The sequence below is a fragment of the Benincasa hispida genome, chromosome 12, assembly GCF_009727055.1.
Source record: "Benincasa hispida cultivar B227 chromosome 12, ASM972705v1, whole genome shotgun sequence".
NCBI lineage: Eukaryota > Viridiplantae > Streptophyta > Magnoliopsida > Cucurbitales > Cucurbitaceae > Benincasa > Benincasa hispida.
Window position 1 is genome coordinate 16,528,300 of NC_052360.1, and position 24,634 is coordinate 16,552,933.

The following is a 24,634-nucleotide window of genomic DNA, read 5'->3' on the forward strand; positions in this document are numbered from 1 at the left end:
CTTCGTTTTGAATTGTCCCCACGTGTGTCATGAAGACATCCAACTACGAGCAAGCCGCTCTTTCTCAGACTAAACTCATGCCCATTTGGCAGCGAAGTTGCAGTCATTTATTTATGCGTTGATCACAATTCCTACCTTCGTTTTGGCTTGCCCCCACATGTGTCATACGAACATCCAACTACGAGTAGGATCCGATTGCAACGTTATGACTTTTTTTTTATTATTTTTTTAAATAAGGCTAACAATAGCAAGGTCGAAAGTAAATACTGCACCCTCAATTTTAAAATGCAACAATGTCCTCATTGCCAAAAGATTGAAAGAAGTCATGTGATGTTCTTAAGAAGTTTCGTAAAGGATCAGTTTCAAAGAAAGCTAGCAGACCACTAACTTCTAGAAATATTTCATGAGGTGGCTGTCCTAAAATTAAGTTGACTCTAGTGTATACGAAAAAATAGAAGCATGTGTTTCATCATTGAAATCATAATTGGCAAAGAGAAATCATGCATTGACTTATTAAATTGATCAATGTTAAATGATTGCGGTAACAAAAGAGGATGCAGTGATAAAATTTTCAAACTTAAAATGCGATGCGATAACGAAATTTGGAATAAAGTTAAGGAAAGATATAACCCCCAAATTTGCGCTATCGCCCGCATTATTTGCTGACATATCCTGCTTTGCAGGGATCTACTTTGTTTGGATTGTAGTGATGAAATTAAGTAGTTGCGTCTTCGTGTAGCGCCTCCGCAATCGTTTACCTTGATTGTTTGCAAAGAAAAACATCGAGAGGGTCAAATAAATAATAAAAAAAACGAAGTTAAAAAAAGTTTTCTCCTTTTTTTTTATTTTTAAAGAGAAGTAAAATGAGGATAGATATACGATAATTGAAACAATATCATAGTAGTGAAAATTCATGAATCATAAGTAAGAAAAAGGATACTCTAGAAGACTTGCGCCCCAAATGATTTTCTATCGCATGAAAGCGTAGGGGCCACTCTATTTTCCTTCATTCCGAATTTCTCAGGTCTATAGAGGTCTTTTCTCGATGAAAATCACCTTCGCAATATGCCTTAACTCTTTACCCGTTAACTTTAAATGTACGAGTCCCTTCCTCATTAATCAGCACAACCGCACCATGCGGGAATATTTCTTTAATTATAAAGGGCCTGGACCAGTGCGACTTTAACTTGTCGGGAAAGAGCCGGAACCATGAATTGAAAAGTAAGACCTTTTGTTTGACGTGGAGCTTTTTGCCGCATAGTCGGTTGTCATGCCAATATTTTGCTAGTTCTTTGTAAATATTTGCATTTTCATAAGCTTGCATTCTCCACTCATCAAGCTCGACCAGTTGTAGTTTTCTTGCTTCCTCTATTGCTTTTAAGTCGAAGTTAAGCTTCTTCACCGCCCACAAAACTTTGTACTCTAGCTCTATTGGTAAATGACATGCTTTACCAAATACCAATGCATACGAAGACATGCCTATTGATGTTTTGTAGGCAGTCCGGTATGCCCACAGCGCATCGTCCAACTTTGTTGCCCAATCTTTTCGCGAAGGCTTTACCACCTTCTCCAATATCAACTTAATTTATTGGTTGGACACTTCAACCTAACCATTTTTCTGTGAATGGTATGCGGTGGCCACTTTGTGGAGGATATTATATTTCAGCAGTAGATTTTTGACGAGGTGATTGACAAAGTGGGAGCCTTCGTCACTTATTATGGCATGTGAAGTGCCAAAACGCGTGAAAATATTTTTCTTCAGGAATTTAGAGACTACTGCCGCATCACTTGCGGTGCATGCTACTACTTCTACCCACTTGGACACGTAGTCGATGACTAACAGAATAGACTTGAACCATTCAAAGGTGGGAATGGTCTCATGAAATCAATGCCCCAGACGTCGAACAACTCCAATTCTAATGTGATGTTCATGGGCATCACATGTTTCCATGAAATGTTACCAGTGCGTTGGTATCAGTCACACTTCATCGCTAGTCTCTTGCAACCTTAAATAGTGTTGGCCAATAGTACCCACTTTGTAATACTTTCGCTGCGGTGCGTTGCCTTCCAAAGTGTCCGCCATATGGTGAATCATGACATTGCGATAATATGCATTGATGAGCAGTATGCGGTACACACAGTCGCATAATTTGGTCTGACCCCCTCTTGTATAGGTTTGGCTCATCCCAATAACAATATCTGAATTCATGCCTGAGCCGTCTCTTTTGGTGGTCAGTATAATCTTCAGGAAATTGCTCGCAAACCAGATAATTTACCACGTCTGCGTACCATGGCAATTATTCAATATGAAATAGCTGCTCGTCTGGGAACACTGCACTCACCTTTGAGTCATTGCGGTCAACCTCAGGATTTTTCAATCTTGATAAATGATCCGAAACTTGGTTCTCTGTCCTCTTGCGATCAATTATTTCCATATCGAATTCCTGAAGGAGGAGAACCCATCTAATCAACCTCGGCTTCGCGTCCTTCTTTGTCATCGGATATTTTATCGTCGAGTGGTCAGTATGGATGAGTACTTTTATTCCCAGTAAATATGCTCTGAATTTCTCCAACATATTACCGCAAGTAACTCTTTTATGTGGTGGTGTAGTTAGTTTGAGCAGGGTTTAAAGTCTTACTTGCATATGTGATGGGATGCAGTATTATTTTTCTTTTCTGCACTAGCACTGCTCCCATCGCATACCCACTCGCATCGCATATTATTTCAAAGGGGAGTGTCCAATCTGGCGTGATCAACATGGGTGCGGTTTTCAGTGCGTTCTTTAAAATCATGAATGTGTTGCGGCAATTATCATCAAAGTCAAATTTTCTATCGGCCTTCATCAACGCACTCAGTGGTTGTGCTATTTTTGAAGAGTCCTTGACAAAATGTCTGTAAAATCCGGCATGCCCCAAGAAACTCCTTATAGCCTTTACATTTGTTGGAGGTGGGAGCTTTTCAATTGCTTCAATTTTTCCCTTGTCCACCTCCAACCTGTTCCTAGATACCTTGTGCCCCAGCACAATGCCCTCTTTCACCATAAAATGGCATTTCTCCCAATTAAATACGAGGTTCGTCTCCTCACATCTTTTCAATATCTTCTCCAAGTTGTCGAGACAGACTTTGTATGTGTGCCCATATACAGAGAAGTCGTCCATGAATATTTCTACAGAGTCTTCAAGATATTCTGGAAAGATGGTCATCATGCACCTTTGGAAAGTGCTTGCTGCATTGCAAAGGTCGAACAACATGCGACGAAAAGAAAAAGTTCCATACAGGCAGGTGAATGTGGTATTTTCTTGATCTTTGGGAACAATTATAATCTGATTATAACCGACATACCCATTCAAAAAGTAGTAGAAGTAATTTCCAGCTAGACAATCCAGCATTTGGTCAATGAAAGGTAAAGAGAAATGATCTTTCTTCGTTGCGCATTCAGCTTGCGGTAGTCCATGCAAATACGCCATCTGATGACGGTCCTTTGCGATATCAGCTTGTTATTTGTGTTAGGGACTACCATCATCCCACCTTTTTTTAGCACGCACTGCACGGGGCTGACCCACATGCTGTCTGCTATCGGATAGATAATGCCCGCGTTTAACCACTTGATTATCTCATTCTTTACGACCTCTTTCATCGCAGGGTTGAGTCTGCGTTGATGTTCGATCAATCCCTTGTGGTTTTCTTCAAGATGAATTTTATGCATACAGTATGCAGGGCTAATTCCTCGAATGTCTATGAGCATCCAGCCAATCGCTTTCACATATTTTCTCAGAATGCTCAGCAGCACATTCTCTTAGCTGTCTCTTATACACATCTAGATGTGTATAAGAGACAGTGTCCAACCAATCGCTCTCACATATTTTCTCAGAATGCTCAGCAGCACATTCTCTTGGTCTTCATTAAATTCAGAGGAAAGATTCCCGGTAGCTTTTCATTCTACCCCAGAAACGCATACGTTAGGTGGTTAGGCTGGGTCTTAAGCTCTATTATTGGTGGTTGTTTTAAGGACGGTTGCGTTGTTTTTCTTTCTTCCTTTATTGTCGGCTCTTCTTCTTGGGTTGCAATCATCTCATTTTCCTTTTATTATTTTTTCTATGATCGCATTGCATGCAACAATGGATGCACTCACATTCTCATCTTCGTTTTCGTCTTCAGGTTTCTCTTCTTCATTCAAACCCTGTTCATTGTCGGATTCATTAAGGTTTTCTTTGTCAGGATACTCATGGCACCGATAATTTCAAACTTGAGCTTCTATCCATTCATGCTTATGATGATCTCTCCTTTGCGCACATCAATCTGGGCACGACCAGTTGATAAAAATGGTCGCCCCAAAATGATAGGCACATCCTTATCGGCTTTGTAGTCCAAGATGATGAAGTCGGTTGGTAATATAAATTTGTCGATTGTGACCAGCACGTCCTTCACCTTCCCCTATGGAAGCACCAGAGATCTATCGGATAATTGGAGCACTGTCGTGGGCACAAGTTTCCCCACATTCAGCTGCTTAAAAATTGACAGAGGCATTAAGTTGATGCTAGTGCCAAGATCACATAACGCCTACCCGATGTACAATCCTCCAATGGAGCAAGGTATGTAAAACTCCCAGGATCATGCATCTTCGGTGAGATTATAGATTTTGAGCTCTTCGTCAAAGCCATTGTGGCGAACTTACCAGTGCCTCTCTTCTTGGTCACCATATCCTTTAGAAACAGAGCATATGCGGGCATCTCTTCAATTTGGTTTAGTGAACGGAATATTAATATGCAATTGTTTTAACATAGTCATAAAGCGTTGGTACTGTACCTCGTCATTCTTCTTCTTTCTGAGTCTCTATGAGAAAAGTGGCAACTATACTCTCACGATCTCCTGTTCTTTTGGCTCTGAGGTGGACATAATCTTTGGCTCTATCGCTTCTTTTTCTTCTTCTTCTTCTCGAGTCATTGTAATCTCTAGTTCCAACGCAATTAAAGTAGTCCAGCTAGGTTCCTTCTTCTCTCCTACCACAGTCTTACCACTCTGCAATGTCACGACCTAACATTGCTCTTCACCCGTACCCCCTGGGTTGCGTAGGAGTTTCGTTGAACTCGACAGGGCCCCTTGCGGTCTATTTTTGAGCTTGCTCGCAATCTGGCCCATCTGTAGTTCCAGGTTGCGGATAGACGTCTCCTGGTTTTGAAGCACAATTTCATTCTTCTCAATATATTGCTTCAACAAACATTCCAAAAAGGAAGATTGCGGGCGCTTGCGAACTGTTGGCTTGATTGCTCGCCTGACCGTTATTTTGCGGGAAAAATCGTGGTGGCCCTTCTTTTTGCGCCACTGATTGGAAATTTTGCTGCTGATTTTTCCACGCAAAGTTGGGGTGGTTTCTCCACCCAGGGTTGTACGTTTTAGAGAATGGATTATTCTTCACAAAATAAATAGACTGTGGGTTTTGCGGGCATTCCTCCATTGCGTGTCTTCACCGCAAGTAACACACCTTGCGAGGGTCTGGTTGATTGCGTTCACTTGCCCACTTTGCATTGTTGGGCTGTTGATTGTGATTCCTTGTATCAAGTTTATCTTCACAGTCATCTAACTTTGAAGATATGCGATAGCACAATTATTTGCGTCGTTATTCTTTATTCTCAATCTCTGATTACTCTCTCTCTAGTCCTCGTGATTTTTAAAGATGTGATCAAGAATGTTCTTGGCCTCATCATACGTTTTGTCTAGTAGACCTCTAGCGGCTGCTGTATTAGCAGTGGTCTGCGAAGCAGGGTTTAATCCATGATAAAAAAATCTCCATTTGCAAGCAGTCTGGTAATCCGTTGTGTGGACAGTCCCTAACCAGCCTCTTAAACCTCGGCCAAGCATCGCTGAGCGATTCTTCCATGTCCTATTCAAAATTGGTTATTAATTTCCTTCTCTTGGCGTTCTCAGTTGGTGGAAAATATTTCTTCATAAACTTCTCTACCACTTGTTCCCAAGAAGTATTCTCCCCCAGTTCGAGAGAGTACGTCCATTTTCGTGCCTGATCACACAAAGAAAATGGAAACAGAGTTAATCAAACTTCTTTGATAGAGATATTCGGGAACACAAAAGTGTTGCAGATTTCTATGAAGCTTCGAAGGTGGTCGTGCGGGTCCTCGCCACGCCTTCCCCTAAACTGTCTAGCAATCTGGATCATCTGCAGCATCATCGATTTCATTTCAAATCGAGATCCATCAAGAGCAGGCCTCATGATTCCTGGGGAGAAATCGTAGAGGTTGGGCGATGCATAGTCCCGAATGGACCTATTGCGATCATTTGCCAATAGGATTGGATTCGCCATGACATTTTTTTCATTTGATGCTCCATTTCCAGGTTGCTTTACCATGTTGTCTTTATCTGGTGGTTTTTTTTTTGGGGGGCTATCTCTCAGTCTTCATCGAAACGTCCTCTCAATCTCCAGATCGTAATTCGCTAAAGAGCTGCAAAGAAATTAGAAAATGAGGTGACTTTATGAAAGGAATTGCAGTAATGGAAATGCGTTGTACAACAAGTTTTCTCAGCAGAATCCAAGTATAAATCCTACCGAGTTTCCTGGTAAGTCCAGGGTCGAACTCAGGGACTGAGGAAAATAATATGCGGTGATAATTTTTAAGAAGACTTTGCGGTAATAAGTAAATAAATGAGTGGTTGGTTTGTTGTTTACGGTATAAAAATTATGCGGCGGATTTAGAAAAAGATTGATTATGCGGTAGATACACTAAGTATACGGAGGAATGGGTTGAGAAGGTCTTTAGCTAGCGTTTCCCGAGAATGCATTCAAACTATTCGATCACGCTACACTCATGCGATAGAAAATCATTTTCCAATGCAAATGCGGTAACTCCTAATTCTAGGACGCATACGATGAATGCGATAACGTCCATAGAGCTTATTCCTAATTCTCTACTTCTTGCCTATGCGATGATGTAAGACGCACACAAAGACAAGGTGACCGCCAAGAATCAAAACTATCTCTAGGATGCATGTGATGCATTAATAGCAAACAGTGCTTATTTTAAGCTCCTATCTCTTGATTATGCGTTCTAATCTAACTCTCCCGAGCCTAGATTTTAACCTGACTTTTTCAAGCCTAGATTCTGTCCTTAGACTGCCCTCCCAAGTATCTCTAATGGACGAATGACTCATACATAATACAAGATAATCGCACAGAATGAAGATCCCTAGTTATGCTAGCTAAGTGCTTCTCAACCCATTCGACAGATTTAACTACTCATGCGTAATAAACAGAGAGTGAACATATATAAAAATGTAAATTCCATTTCTATAGATATGTTCGGAGTACAAAATGACAATGGAAGATAAAGATAGAGAGCCTGGTAGCAATTCCTTGCTTTCCAAGGCTTTACACTGTTATTCTGCTCAGAAGATGTTCCTACTTCCGTAGAAGTTGGCCCTCTCTCTGATCTCAACGCTTCTGACACTCTTCCAAGTTCATCGGAATGATCTCTTGGTACAGTCTCACTTCCCTCACTTCTGCCTTCTAGATAAAAGAAAAACTAAGAACTAGGCTACTTTTAACTATGGAGAAAATTATCTATCTGTCGAACTTGACGAACCCCTTCACTGAAGGTTGCCTTCGGTATTTATAGTGCTTCGGGGTGAATGGCTTCTTCTCTCTTATGATTGCACTGATGGGATGGCATTAATTCTCTGTCTGATGCGCCAAATATTTGTCACCGAAAAGTTAAGTGTACTTGCTACAGTAGTTCATTAGCAGCTTGTCAACTTACTTCGGACTCGACCGTTAACTTTCTGTCCCATTGTGATTTATTATGCCTTTCACCCAGATGCACCCACCAAGTTGCACCGGCTCTATGCGGTAACCTCCTTGGGCAAAAATTTACGAGCGCAAATCACCGCAAATTCTTGCGATAACATTGTGCTTGACCATTGATTTCTTATGATCGCATTTTCCTCCTTGCGTCAACGCATATTCTACACAAAAATACACAAGTTATTTGTTTTCATGTGTTGGACGCACGCGACCGCAATGTTGCGAACTAAATGCTTTTTGGACACAATCTTATATTTTTTATCAATGTAAACCGATATTGTTTTATAACTTAGCACTGTATTAACCTGCATTTCTGCCCATTATCACATGACAACCATTGACGCGTAGTAAATGCATGGAAAATAGATAAAATGTGAGGATGTCTTTATCGCAACCCTTAAGATTGACTGCAAGGGCAACCTCAGCCAATACAAGCTATGCGATCATGCTACACACACTTGTGCCTAAGTCTTGGACGTATGCGATGTGTATGCAAAATGTCGGGATGACCGCATACTGCCACCATATCCTACTTCTTGGACGCATGAAATATCCTCTCCGTAGGGTGCATATGCTGTGTAATAGCAAACGAAGCTTATTCCTAAGTTCCCCATTCTTGCTTATCCATTTCAATCCGCTCTCTCGAGTCTTAGATTTAGTTTTTAGACTACTCTTCCAAGTATGTCTAAATGATGAATGATGTGCTCATAAGACAAGGTAACCGCATAAACTTGGCTGACGTAAGATTATTCCTCTCTAGTGAATACTTGCTTACATTGCTTACTGCGACCAACCACTTACCCTCCCGGGCAGTTAGTTGTTGCTGACTTTACTCATAGACAAGCGTTGCGTCCACCTATAGATAGGCATTGTTACAGCTTCACACTAAGCAAATAAGGTTTTCTCACACACTTGCACAATGCACACCTTCCGGTGGTTTGCTACATGCTTCATATGTCTAATTCGTATGACTAAGTATGCGATACTCTAGCAATCTCACTAAGTGATGCAATGAAAGTTAAGCGTGCTAAGTAAAGAAAGATGGAGATGGAATCGAAGGAAATACAAAAATGCATTGAACACACAATGTATTAATTTCTTAATCCAAAATGTAATACAATACAATATAAGAAAAGAAGAGAAAATGAAAGGACCAGCTAGAAGCAATGGCTTGCTTCCAGCGGATGTGTGTCAAGGCTGTCGATGGTGCCATGGAAGGGCGGTGGAGCTGACTCCCTTGAAATCTAACTCCGGCGAAGGCTCCGGTCGTCACTCGGAATGGATGAAGGAGATGAAAAACTCTTAAGTTTTCTTCTAAAGCGTTCGTCTGGATCACAAGGATCCACCCGAAGGTAGGGAACCTTGGATGAAAACCTTGGATCCCTTGAAATTCTACTCGGCAGCTTCTATTTATAGAGCTTGATCGCCGACAACATTAATGGACTTGCTCTAATTTTGACATTAGCGGCGTGTTGGTCCTTTTCTGAATTTCTACTACTAACGGCATGGTAGGTGAAATGTCAACATCATCTTTTGATTTTTTCGAGATATGCGTTGATGCTTCCATTCCACCAACCTTGCTGTAATCCTGCCATTATTGTTATCGTCATGTAGTCGCAATCTTAAAATGACCGCAATCACTTGGTTACCGTAATTTCTACACGATGACCGCAATCGCTTGACGATCGCAACTCCTATGCGATGGATGCATGCGATTGATTACCGCAACACCTATGCATTGATCATATGCATTCGCGTTTGCGATGGAGAAGTTCTCTGTATGTGGTCGTCTATGTGATAGCCCAACTTTCGCGTCTGCATCCGATTCCTGCGTTAGCTACAAAGATAGACAATTGAACGCATAATAACGCATAATAGTGGGTTAGCCGAGATTCTTAATGTTGAACGACGCAAACTCATTTTCTCATGAATTCCTAACATGATTGCCGCATATTCTACTTAACAGCCCTTATAATTCTAAATAAAAGACCCAAGATGACGTGCATTTCTGTCCATCATCACACCCCCAAACTTAGAATCATGCTTGTCCTCAAGCATACGTTATACTCAAGAAATTCTAACTCCCGTCAGGCTTTTCTTTGCGATGACTAGCCTTTCAGAGTGTAATTTACTCATACCTTTAACCATTGCCGCAATGCTCTCCTCCACTTTGGCTGCTTCTTCAAAAAGATATTTTTTAAGTTTAAATCTGGCAAGCATTTGCTCAAAAACTTTTTATTCATTCACCACAACTTTGCGTTTAGCTTTTTAGAATGCGTTCGTTCAAAATACTTCAAAAAGATTTTGCGATTACTTATTAGAATGCAACGTTGAACCTGGTTACGCTCTTCATTTTGGCTTACCCCAACGTGTGTCATTCGGGCATCCAACTTCGGTTGCGTTCATATTCAACTCAACTCTTGTTTTTTATTTGGCTTGCGTTCGACAGAGGAGTTGCACTTATGTGTTGATCCTGGCGACTTATCTTCGTTTTGGCTTGCCCCCACATGTGTCATGCGGACATCCAACTACGGGTAAGTGCCTTTCACAACTTAACTCTTATCAACATGGGTTTCTCCATTGCATTGATAGTGGAGTTATTATTCTCAAAATTCTCTCTCTTTTTTTTTCTTTTTTTTTTAGAAATGACCGCAATGTAATGAACACAATTCTCTGAGACCGCTGCCACCCCCAAACTTAGAGGTTGGCAGCATTCTCACTGCAAAGCTAAAAACAAACTTAATAGGAATGCGGTAACCAATGTTTGAGTGAAGGTTTGCACAAAATAAAACATAAGACTTTCAAAAATTGAAGAAGCTATTAAAAGTAGGAAGCGCCTTGCGATGCTTAGTTAGCGGATGCGGTGAACTATACATACCATCATAGATGCATCGCAAAGGAATGCAATCAGACAAGGAGAATTTCAAAAGGATAATGCATAAAGGATAACAAGAAAGGACCTTAGGCGAAATAACGCATACGATCATGCGTTGGAATCCATCCGATCAAAGCCATGCATTAAAAGATGGAGGGAATTCTTTCGTTGTAACTACGCACCGAGGAGAATTATTGTCGCACCTACAAGAAGTAAACACACCACAACCAAGGAAGAAGCTGCATATCCAAAATAACAATAAAATAAAAAATAAACTAAACTAAGAAGGCAAGGTAAAGATAGAGTAGAAGACGTCCCTGGAGCAATTGAAGTTTGTCTTCGCAAGAAGTCTCCCATGCAAGAGATTTCTCTCAATTACTTAGGTCAAGATGCCTTGACCATTGGAACTTCCGGCAATTGTTGGGCGCATGCGTCCGTCATGTGCTTTAGAATTACCTTCAAATGACGCGACTGATTGCCCTCCTATCTTAGGGTCAATACTGGCTTTCGGTGCATCGTCTACACTTCAATATTTGTTGCAACTTGGTCGCAAAGCTGCAATACTCCCAAGACTTAAAGGTTGCCTGCAGAGACAAAAAACTCAACAAACAATTAGCTACCAAGTCCCCGACAACACGCGTCAAAAACTTAATGACGAAAATTAGCCGTCAAAGACTTGAGGACTAAAATTAGTGGGACGCGATATGCGATGCATGTTTAAGGTATGCGTTGATACTCATGCATCAGTGGTCATGCGTTGGAATGAAACTATGTGTTAACGAATTTATGCCATGACCATGTGTTCCCGTCACAAGTTTCTTGCACTCACGCCAAGTATAACGTGAACGTAAGTTTCTCGAGTGATCCGAGGTCAAACTCAGGGACTGTTAACTAAATGCTATGCCGGTAATGTGTTTGCGGCAGTTGAATAAAAGAATGATGGAGGGTATAAGCTAATAACTACTCCTACTTCTAACTAACAGACAAAGCAATGAGAATATGAATGAGAGTTAGAGACATAATCGACGCATAGTAAATGCATGGAAAATAGATAATGTAAGAATGTATTCATCGCAACCCTTAAGATTGACCGCAAGGGCAACCTCAGCCAACGCAAGCTATGCGATCATGCTACACACACTTGTGCCTAAATCTTAGGACGTATTGCGATAGTTATGCGAAATTTGTCGGGATGACCACATACCGCCACCATATCCTACTTCTTGGACGCATGCAATATCCTTTCCGTAGGGTGCATACGCTGTGTAATAGAAAATAGAGCTTATTCCTATGTTCCCCATTTTTGCTTATGCGTTCCAATCCGCTCTCTTGAGTCTTAGATTTGGTTTTTAGACTACTCTTCCAAGTATGCCTAAATGATGAATGTGCAGAAACTTGGCTGACGTAAGATTATTCCTATCTCTAGTGAATACTTGCTTACATTACTTACTGTGACCAACCACTTACCCTCTCGGGCAGTTAGTTGTTGCTGACTTTACTCATAGACAAGCATTGCATCTTCCTATAGACAGGTGTTGCTACAACTTCACACTAAGGAAATAAGACTTTCTCACACACTCGCACAATGCACACCTTCTGGTGGTTTTCTACATGCTTCATATCTCTAATCCGCATGACTAAATATACGATACTCTAGAAATCTCACTAAGTGATGCAATGAAAGTTAAGCGTGCTAAGTAAAGAAAGATGGAGATGGAATCGAAGGAAACACAGAAATGCATTGAACACACAATGTATTAATTTCTTAATCCAAAATGTAATACAATACAATTTAAGAAAAGAAGAGAAAATGAAAGGACCAGCTAGAAGCAATGTCTTGCTTCTAGCAGATGTATGTCAAGACTGCCGGTGGTGCCATGGAAGGGCGGTGGAGCTGACTCTCTCGAGATCTAACTTCGATGAAGGCTCCGGTCGTAACTCGGAATGGATGAAGGAGATGAAAAATTCTCAAGCTTTCTTCTGATGTGTTCGTCTAGATCACAAGGATTCCCTCGAAGGTAAGGAACCTTGGATGAAAACCTTAAATCCCTTGAAATTCGGCTCAGCGACTTCTATTTATAGAGCCTGATCGCCGACAACATTAATGGACCTGCTCTGATTTTGACATTAGCGGCGCATTGGTCCTTTTCTGAATTTCGGCTGCTAACAGAGTAGTAGGTGAAATGTCAACATCATCTTTTGATTTTCCCGAGATATACGTTGATGCTTCCATTCCACCAACCTTGCGGTAATCCTGCCATTATGGTTATCATCGTGTAGCCGCAACCTTGAAATGACCGCAATCGCTTGGTTACCGCAACTTCTACACGATGATTGCAATCGCTTGGTTACCGTAACTTCTATGTGATGGACACATGCGGTTGATTACCGCAACACCCATGCATTGATCGTATGCATTCGCGTTTGCGATGGAGAAGTTCTCCGCATGCGATCGCCGATGCAATAGCCCGACTTCCGCCTTTGTGTCCGATTCGTGCGTTAGCTACAAAGATAGACAATTGAATGCATAATAACGCATAATAGTGGATTAGCCGAGATTCTTAATGTTGAACGACACAAATTCATTTTAGATTCTTAATGCTGAACGATACAAATTTATTTTCTCATGAATTCTTAACATAATTGTCGCATATTCTGCTTAACAGTCCTCATAATTCTAAATAAAAGGCCTAAGATGACTTGCATTTTTTCCCGTCATCATGCGCCATCACATAAAAGCAGTTAATTTACTTATTTTGTGCAGAAAAAATGCGTTGGCGCAAGTAAAATTGCGATCCAAGGAATTAGGCGTCCACACGCTTGAAAGATTATGATCGCAAAGTCATGCGATCGTATGCGATCGTGAGAAGTTGTTCAAAAAAGGTGGCTGCATAAAGACTGCGTATCAAGGTGACAACATAATAAATATGATGGGATGGAAAGTTGATGATGGTTGAATCCGAATTTAGTTGACAAGCCGTTAAAGCCACACTGTAGAAAGTACACTCAACTTTCGGTGACCATTAATCTGCACATCAGAGCAGGAAATTTAATGATCGTCCATCATTGTAATCATTAAAGAGAAAGACAGCTTCACCTTGAGCTCTATAAATATCGAAGGCCACCATTGTAAAAGAGGTTAACAAGTGATATCATAGAATATACAAGTTAGAGAGTTGTTAGTTTGTTCACGTATATACTCATACTTAGATTTAGAGGACGGAGATGAGCTAGGAGATGAAGAAGTCGAGAGATCATTCCCAGATAGATCGAGAGACTGTCAAAAAGTGCTACAAAGGGAGAGAGGGCCAACACTTACGAAAGCAAGAATATTCATCTAGACAGAGTTGGAGTGAAAAAGATAGTGTAAAAGGCCACGAGAAGTAAGACATTTCTTACCAGGCTTCTTATCTCTAAATTCCATTGTTATTTTGTATTCAGCACTTTATTAGAAAATGGAAATCTCATTTCAATTTATGTTCAATCTCTCCACATTTTGCATGAGTAGCTAAATTTTCGAATGGGTTGAGAAGTACTTAGGTAGTATGACCTAAGATCTACATTTTATGCGATCATTTTGTCTTATGTATGCATCATTCATCCTTTAGAGATACTTGAGAGAGTAGTCTAAAGATAAAATCTAGACTTGAGAAAGTTAGATTAGAATCTAGGCTTGAGAAAGTTAAATTAGAACCGCATAAGCAAGAAATAGAAACTTAGACATAAGTTCTATCGTTATTTATACATCGCATGCACCCTAGAAATAGGATATGATTGTATGCGGTCACCTTGTTTTATGTGAGCAACATTCATCATCGCATAGACAAGAATAGAGGCTTAGACATAAGTTCTATCGACTTTTTCGTATACATCGCATGCGTCCTAGAAATAGGAATTATGGCATTTGCATTGAGAGATGACATATTGTTGTTTGTGTGTAGCATGATCGCATAACTTGTACATGATCTTAGGAAGTGTTAGCTAAACCCCTTCTCAACTCATTCATCGCATACTCATTATAACTCTCAATTTCATCAACTCTTCGTTTAAACTCTGTCGCATATAAAATATTCTTGATCAAAACACCATCCAACTTATTTGTTTTCACCACCGCAAGAGAATCAAAGTAACTGTTGCATATTTACTCAGTAGTCCCTGTGTTCGACCCTGGACTTACTAGGAAATCTAGTGAGCCTTATACTTGGGTCTTATTAGGAAAATTTTCATGTTCAATGCATAACACATCACCACAAACTCACACCATAAATGCACCACAATTCACAGCGCATCAAAACTCTATTGTGATAACAAGGCTGTTATAACTCTGTTCAGCATGACAAAACAAAGCATATAAAGATTGACAGGCATTTTATCAAGGAAAGACTTGACAGTGGCAATATCTGTGTTCCCTATGTTCGTTCTAGTCAGCAGATTGCAGATGTACGCACAAAAGGGCTATCACGACAACTCTTTGACTCATGTGTTAGCAAGTTGGGTCTCGTTGATATCTAGGCTCCAACTTGAGAGGGAGTGTTGATAATAGAATATTTGCCCTAAGGGAATTTTTGTCTTTTCATGTGTACCTTATGGTTTTATCTTTTTATATTTAAATTGTAGCCTATGCACATTATTCTGTATCTCATTATTATATAAAAGTCCTCTGTACCGTGGTTTTTCCTCCTTGTACTAGGGTTTTCCACGTAACAAGTGTGTGCCATTTTCTCCTCTTTTTACTTTTCATCACTTCACAAATCACACGTAAGTACAGTTGGGCCAATTTACCGTTTTTCCCTTGTAGTTACATCTAACTCATTAAGTATCACTGATTCCTCTAATGAACAATACATCATAGTCCCACTATAAGTAAACCTTCTTGGGCCAAGTGAAGGTGTGGCACCACATTGTTCAAACCTCGAAATCAGTCCTTAAGGGAGCAATTTATCTATTTACCCCTACTTCAAGGAAGGAATGAATTTCGTCTAGTGTAGTTAAGTTCCCAACTCCCCTATCAGAGGAATCCCGAAAGTGGTAGGTTGGATGTCCTTCCTCCACCCAAACTATCCCTCCTAAACAAAATAGTCAGAGCCTACCACTCCTGGGTTCTTACCCTGAGAATACCAAAGGCTCTTCATAGAGTGTCCCTGTTATTGTTCGAGAAAATCTTGAAGAAGGTCTTCAAGAGTTGCTATTTTTGTTCAAGGCACGTCACTATTCGAGGGAGTTTCAAGAAGAAAGGTTCTTCAAGGGTAATGTATCTTGAACCTTTTTCTATAAAAAGTATGATGTAATTTATTTCAAATGCATATCTTGTATGTTTATTGTAAAATATGTTTTCAATAATTAATGGAATTTGGATGATCCGCTTCCATTCAAGGATCTCTGTTGAAATGCCTTGAATATGTTTACTGGCGCTTCAAACAACCTAGTACGGGGGTCTTGCTATATAAACTCTCTAAACCTAAGGCACCGTTTTGATGTAATTTTGAAAACATTCTCTCAAATAATATTGTTCTCCCTCTGCCTGTGGACGTAGCTAATACACTGTTAGTGAACCATGTATAATTGTGTCTCGATCTTCCCTATTCTACGTTCCTTTTTTGTATTCTTTAATTGTCGTTTCCACAACAATCTCTTAAAAAACGAGTTCCTTCACAATAAACAAGATATGCATTTAATTATAAATTATAGCATACTAATGTAAGGGTTTTAGAAACCTCACCTTTGAAGACCTTTCTTCACGTTTTCCTTCGAACAATTCACGAACTCCTTGAAAACTTTCTTCAAGAATAACTTCGAACAATATCAAACACTACCACAAATGTTTCCTCGGTAGTCTCAGGGTGAGAATCCAGGAGTGGTGGGCTCTGGCTATTTTGGTTTTGAGGGAAAACGTAATGTCGAGGAAGAAGGATTAAGGACTCTCCAAAGAACTCAAACACACAAAAGTCTTCTATTGTTTTTCAACTGTCTCAATCGATTAACCACACTTGCAAGAAGAAGAAGAAACTTTTTCTTTTCTACTTGCAAAAATAACCACCACCCACTTACGTGGGTGGATGGAAAAGAATGGGAAAGGAGTTGTAAATGTAGGTCTCTATTATGAACGACGTTATATAATGAGACTAAACATTTCATGGTCTGGTCATATACAAACTTCTTTGGTATAGAATATCCCCACTCGCATGCCTAAACATGAATGATTAGGATCATATCATTTGTAGCACTTTACAACAATTGTAACACCTACAAAGCGAGCCATACTGGTAGCGTCACTAGGATAAGATATCCTGCCTTTTCATCTATTATAGACCATTTTGGTTATCGCTTAAACATGATCCACCCGTATGTCTCTACATACATGTTTAAGTTACAAATATAACCATGGATGTTAGTTTATTGGTTTGTGGTTAATGCAACTAAAATAACATATATTTTATAGACAATGAATAAAATATCATATATTTTATTAAAAACATAATGAGTTTGTTCAATAATATTTACAAACTATAGGAACCTACAAGATTTAGGGCATCAACCCCAACAAAAACTGGCTATTTCAATTTTAATAACCTAGAGTAACTCGATCTTAATCCTAAGCTAACTATGAACTTCTGTTTATTTGGGATTATCCTTTGATTTGTATAAGTGAGAGTAGTCCAACAACAGTACTCAATAAGCCTCCCATTTTGGGGATAAGACCAGATAAATAGCTGGGGACATAGTTCTGCAAGATGGAATTCACTCCTACCCGATTCAGGGTTAGCAGATAGGTTGTTCTCTTAAGTGCTGATTCTTGTTCTTGAGCAACGGGGCCACGTCCTCTTACAGTTGAGAGGATCATGTTTTGTAAGTTGGACTATAAACCAATTATTTAATAGAGGATCAGTAGGAGCTTAAGGAGCAAGATGTATTTACAGAGGTAAAACGACAATTTTGACCTAGCTATAAATACAACAACCTGTGATTTACAGAGGTAACGTGATTATTTATATTATTTTTTTCTTTATATATAGTTGCTTTGTCTCATTAATTTTTTAAGATTTTAAAAAACATAAAATATCATGGATTTTTCTATTTATAAGAAAAATCTATATTATTTTTTTTATTTATTTAAAGTTTGATTATTTCTAATATTTGATTCAAGATTCAAAATTTATATTATGAAAAATAACCATTCATGTACAAAAATAAATGGTTTTCGTTAAAAAGAAGCAACAATAACATTTTAGAATATAATATCTACGGCAGGAAACATCTTTTTTTCAAAAAAAAAAAAAATCACATTTTATAAAGAAAAATCAACTTATCTGTTAATATAATTTGATTAAAAATCAAATCAAATTACGATTTGAACTTTGAGTTTTCTCTATAAATAGTTGACTTCAACCACCCGTTTTTTTTTCAGGTATCTCCACTCTTTTCTCTCTTTTAATTTTTGTTAATTACTTTTCCCAACTTCTTTATTTATATATATATATATATATAATCGTATTAACGGACAATCTTTTTAATGTTTCTTTTCTTCTTCTTATTTTTTTTTTAATTTAATGTACCACCTCTCTCTTTTTCATTTAATGTATGTTTTCTTTTTCCATTTTTTTTTTTTTTTACTTTTTAGTTTTGTAAAAACATATAAAGTGATATTTAGAGGTGTTTCAACACAAAGTGAGTTGAGTTGAGTTAGTAAAAAATTTCCAACTCAATATTTGATCCACCAACTTTAAATGTGATGAAATTGTTACGCATTTGGGTTTTTAAATTGTGTGCTGAAAATATGTTACATTTTTTAAGAAGAAAAAATAAAAAGTTGTTACATTTTTTCAAGAAGCAAAAAAAAAAAAAGTTGTTTAATTTTCAAGCTTTTTCAATGTTCATAAGGGCTAAGTAATTTCAAAAAGTTTTCATTTGTTTAGAATATCTTTGGTGTTTAGGAATGAAAAAAAATATTATGTAATTGAATGTTCAACAATTGAATTTAAAATTAGTGCTTAATATATATTTACTTTGTAGAAAGTTTGTATGTTTTAAGAATGGAAAAAATTATGCAATTTTTAGTGTTAAAAATTTAAGGAAAACGTGCATAGTTGGAATTTTTTTTAAAAAAATAGCAAAGAAATAAAATCAAGGACAATCAATTTCATTTAGAAAAACTACACTACATACCCTATCTCAACTCAACTCAACTCAACTTAACACCGCAAACACAGACGGTCTGACTCAACTCAACTCATCACTAGAACACAAACATTCCAACTCAACTCAACTCACCACCCCATATACATATAATTTAAGTTTCTATATAATAATTACTAATTAAACTCATCCCAACTCTGCATGATAAACATTATTTTCAATGTTTTTGTAGTTTTTATATACGCCTCACATATTGAAGTTAGTGGATAAGAAGACTTCGCTTTTGAGGTTCAACAAATTTAGAAGTTGGTAAAGTGGTAAGCGATTATTTATTTTATTTTTCGTAGTTTTTTTTCACTTTTTTAATTTTTGCAAATGTACGCCAATGGGTTTAAAGATTTATAATAACTTTTACTATTTTTTTACATGATTTTGTACTTTTTTCTCTTTTTAATTTTTGAAATAAAGTTTAAAATCAAGAAGAAGATGTTTTCAAATCAAAATAAATTAAGTTTTTAGGGTGTCTATTTGCATAGAAAAAATAATATATTTTTTTAGAATTTTAATAAAAATGAAAATAGGAGATAATCAAATACTAAGAAATAGTTATTATGAAATTCTGTACAAAATTAAAAAAATAATAATTTAGTTTAAATTAAAATTTGAAATTAAAAGCATATTCATATCATCCAAATTAATTTAAGTAATATATATAATATAGATAAGATTATCAAAAAAAATTAAATAAAAAATGATATTTTAATTAAAGTTTAAAATTAAGAAAATAATCAAATTATCCAATCCAAATAAATGAAAGAAATTAAAAAAATATTTTGGTTTATTTAATCTTTAAAATTAAGAGGCTAGTAAAAGGATAAAATGAGTTTTTTAAGTTTTATTTTGAATTTTACATAAGATGTGCAACACACGTAGTATCAAATTAGTTCTACTAAATGCAAACCTCGAAAGTAAAATTGTTGAGTTTGAAAATTCAAAAAATCAAATTTAACCTCAATCAAATTTTAAGAACCAAACATGAAATTTCTTCTTTTAAATATAAATGAAGAAAAAAGAGGTATATATATATATATAGTAAACCAAAACCTCTAATCTTAAAGAGGGTAGTAAATGTCAGATGTCAATTATCATTGATAGTGCAATGGTTTTTGCCATTTTATTCATTTCTTAAATTTCAGTAATTATAATTTAAATTCTCAGTTCTTTCTTTATTGTTTTTAAAAAGGGTCATAGTGGAAAAAATGTGTTCCCTTTTCTCTTCGGTATATATTGATCATTTGCAACTATTTAGTATTTCTTTAATAATTTGTTAAGGTTGTTGCATGTAAATCTATTTTCACAATTTTAGGTTAATATTCATGGTTGATAAAATATTAAAAGATTATTATTTTTTAATTAACGTTTTAGAGATGTTTGGGGCATTGAGTTTGATTATTATAGTATGTGTTTAGGGTACAAACTATTTTGGTTTAGATAGAAAATAGTAAACGAGATAAAAGAGAGGATAAAGAGGAAATAATAAACATAATAACAAAGAGGAACTTGAAATAGTAATATTGTAGTTAATTATAAATTATAATAGTTGGAGACATTAATTATTATAATTAGGGCTCCAAACATGGAGTGAACTATAATACTATAATTAATTATTAATTTTAATTTTAATAAAAGAAAATTGTCATCATCATTGCATATTATTGTGAACTTGAGGAGCACGACGGGAATACAAATATGGAAAAAGATAATATAATGATAAATTTATATAATAATAATAAATAAATATAATATAAAATAAAATAAAATAACTAAAATTATAAAACTAGGTAAAATGAAAATTAATAGAATTCTGAAGTGGATTTCTCACCAATGTGCATTCTTTTGAGATCCACCAAATGTCACTAATTATAGACAAAGTGTCAAGTAGGATATAGATTTACATAGACACCAAACATTCATTACAAGGTGCATGAGCAATATAAAAAATGACATGTGGCTTTTAGGATACTGAACAGTGGACATCTATTTTTATAATATTTATAATACATATTAGAAATAATCTACAGCAGTCTATAGACAACTTCACGCACGATCTCAAAAGTCATTTTGCGTCCAAGATTTTGATCGTTTACTATTTTGACACGTTGATTGTTGATATTTTACTTCACCTTATCTTGCTCAATCCATGCTAGATGCAATTTGCCCTTAAATATATTTCATCTTTAAAATGTTAACGTAATCTTAACAATAGGGACCAAATTAAACATCTTTTAAAAATTCAAAGACTAAAACATACGTTTTTTAAAGTGTAGGGACTAAAATAGAACAAAGTTCAAAGTTTACGGACCAAAATAGGATTTAAACCAACTTTAAACTATATCTTTATATTTTATAGCATCAAGCCATTAGAGTAAAATTGAGCTTTCAAAAAATTTATCAAGAAAATAAAGCAAAAACATATTTAATTAGTAGGACCATCAATGTTTATCATTCTTTTGTATATCCCTCTTATTCAAAGTTGAGAAAGGGTTCTTCTGATCATATGTATCCTCAACCTAGCCATTTTTCGATTTTAGTTCTTTAAAACTAAGGTTATATTATTGATTTCTTTGTTTGTTATCTATTTTTAGTAGTATTTAAAAAAATCAAAATTTTAATTTTTAAATACTATAGTTAAAAACTTGGTAAGAAAACAAACATAATTTTTTTTTTTTTTTAAAAAAAAAACCTTTCATGGCACATCTTTTTGCTTGATTTCATAATCATATATTTTCTTATCATGTACAAATGGATGTGTATATGGACATTAATATTTTTATGGCCAGTGATTAGCTCTTATGCAATTCTTTTTGTATAAAGTTAAAAAAATAAATAAAACAAATATTGAAAAACAATGCCACATGACATATTTTTCGGGTGCAATTTTGGTTATATAATAGATGGTTGCGGTCTTTTTATCTACTTTTATTTCTACAAACCTTTTTGTTGATGACTAATAAAAGTCGATTATCACCAAATAATTCCCTTTGGAGTTTTTTTTTTTCACACATTTTTCATATAAAGGGTTATTCATATGCTTTTAGTTGTTACCATAGTTTTGACATTTTGCCGTGGGTCAACTATTACAAAATAATTATTCCAACAATAATGTAAGTTAATAATAAATACTAAATATAATATTATTCATTGTTATCATTGAAGTAAAGTTTTCTTTCATATATATAATTCTAACAAAATTCATTTAAATGATCAATACATGTATTCCTATATATGAATCAAATAGATAGATTACCTATTCATTGAATTGTTAATAAAAAGTGAAATTTTCGATAGCACTAGTTACACCATGTTTAATTATCTCTTAATCGGGTTTTCTTTTCGTACAAAAAAGAGAAATAATCTCCTTAGACAAAAGAACCAAAGGAAAAATAAAAAGGAAAGCCATTTAGAGAAAAATTCAAAAACGGAAGAAAATGAAAATGGAATTATGCTTCACTTGTTCATTCCAGTAGCATCTTTGAGAGCATCAGCTGCACCTTGTGCTTTAGCCTTTATTTGTTGTCCTGCCTCTTGCATTGATTCTTTAGCTAATTGAGCTGCATCACTTGCCTTGTCCATTATATTGCTTTCTTTCTCTTACACGATTATCCAAATTAATATGTCTCCAATTAATTTTTTTTAATCTTGAATGTCAAAATAAGTACTAATTAATACTTTTTAACAAGGCTATTAGATATATTCAATCATCACTAAACCATTACAAATAACAAAATTAACATGATACCACAAATTAAACCAACTATTAAAATTAAAGGAGAATTAGCATGATACCACAAATAAAATCAACTATTAAAATTAAAGCATGACCCCTTTAATAAAATAATGGTGACGATATAGTGAACCTGAACTTGGCCTTTAGCTTCTTCAATGTGGTAGTTCATCTTCTGGGAATTATCAGCCATTTTTTAAAAAAATTAAAAAAAATACAGAGTTTTAGAACTTCAAGGTTTTTTTTTTAAATATAATTTGTAATTTTGTTGATTTAGAACTCATGCTTGTTTATGATTTATATAGTAGTTTAGATAGAAACAGTGTTCGATAGGTGTATGCCACAAATAGGTTGCATGAAAAGTGGTAGATTGTAGTTTGAGAAGAGGTGCCACTTGTCATAATATTATTGGAAAATAGTTCTATTTATGGCCCTTGACTAACTAACATAGTTGAGGAAATCTTCCATATTGACTGTGTGTGATCTACCCTTACTTTCATTTATAAGATTAGTTGAAATTGTTAAAATGGTAGATTTGGGATTCACTATTACAACAATTAGATTACGTGACGTTTGTGTAATGTTAAGTAAAGAGTGTACCTGACACTTATTAATGCGTCATGTATTTAACTGTCAAGTATAATATAATAATTTGATTTTGAAAAAAAAGTCAAGATAGATATTTCTTGATACAATTTTCGTGTCAAGAAATATAATATACTCTACACTGGAGACATGTCATGTTAATTAATTCTTGATATTTATTACGTATCATATGTGATTATTCTTGACATTTTTTATTTGTCAAATATATTTTTATCTTGACACAAAATAATGGACAAATTATTTAACTCTTGACACGTTTCGAATGTCTATGTTTTTTTTTTCAAATTAAACATATGAATTTTCCATTTTTTATTTCCTGCATTACTTATGTTCCAATAAGACAATTTCATCAATTAAAATAAATAGTTACATATTTGAGGTCTACATATCAACTCAATATATCCAACTAACAGTTTCATTTGAAAGGCTTTTTGTTATAACATTTTCCTATTTTTAGCTTTTTGTTTCCACTTTGTTGAATTGTAGTAAGAGTGGGTTGCTATTTTTTCTCCTTTATTTTCGTGGATGTAGTTTAGCTACTATTTAAGCTTAGCAGCATTATCAATAAAAGTCAGTTTGTTGTGCAATTCTTTTTTGTTCTCAACATTCTGGTATCAGAGCCAAGGTGGTTTTGATTTTTCAAAGCAGCAGTCTTTGAAACGTTGCAGAACGGAAAATGACTACGGAAGGAAATAAGAATGAAGGAAGTTTGTACAGCCGGCAATTCCACATTTCGATGGTCATTATGATCATTGGAGCATGTTGATGGAAAACTTCCTTTGATCCAAGGAATACTGGGAGTTGGTCGAATCTGGATATGTTGAACCAGCTAGTGAATTGTTTGCAAACAGAAGCCCAGCGAAAGAAAAGACATGATGAGGATAGAAAGCTTAGAAAGACTATGAAAGTAAAGAATTATCTTCTCTTTCAAGCCATTGATCAGTACAGTTTAGAATACCATTATCAAGAAGAGCACTTCTTCTAATAGAAATATGGAATTGCAATGAATGAAAAATTTTGAAGCAATGCAATGGGTCAAGAGGTGCTTTCATCTACAAGGTTTCGTAGAGACTTTTGAAATTTTTTGAGAGGAGTCTCGCGTGAATAGGAAGTTGAAGAATACTTCTCCACGAGTTCATGACGGTGGCAAATAAGATGCGGATTTATTGAGAGAAGATATGCAAGATGTGAAAGTTGTTCGAAAAAAATTCTACGCTCTTTATAGAAATAGGTTTAACTATATCATTTGTTCTATTGAAGAGTCAAAGGATATACGATACTCTCACTATTGATGAGTTGCCAAAGTTCTTTGATAGTACATGAACAAAAAGTTTCAGCGACTGAAGCAGAGAGGAGCAAGCCTTGAAGGTGACGAATGATGAAGGAAGAGGCGCGAGGTCGAGACAAGCGTACAGAGGAAGAGGA

The 24,634-nt window shown here is 36.1% G+C and overlaps 1 protein-coding gene across 1 annotated transcript; it reads right to left on the minus strand.

Moving 5' to 3' along the window:
- Nucleotides 1-22,326: 22,326 nt before the first annotated feature.
- Nucleotides 22,327-22,796, minus strand: LOC120068465 (stress-induced protein KIN2-like). Its single transcript, XM_039020251.1, has 2 exons — nt 22,737-22,796; nt 22,327-22,467 (listed from the first exon to the last, which is right to left on the minus strand). Exons 1-2 carry the CDS (start codon nt 22,794-22,796, stop codon nt 22,327-22,329), a joined length of 201 nt encoding a protein of 66 aa, XP_038876179.1.
- Nucleotides 22,797-24,634: the final 1,838 nt, after the last annotated feature.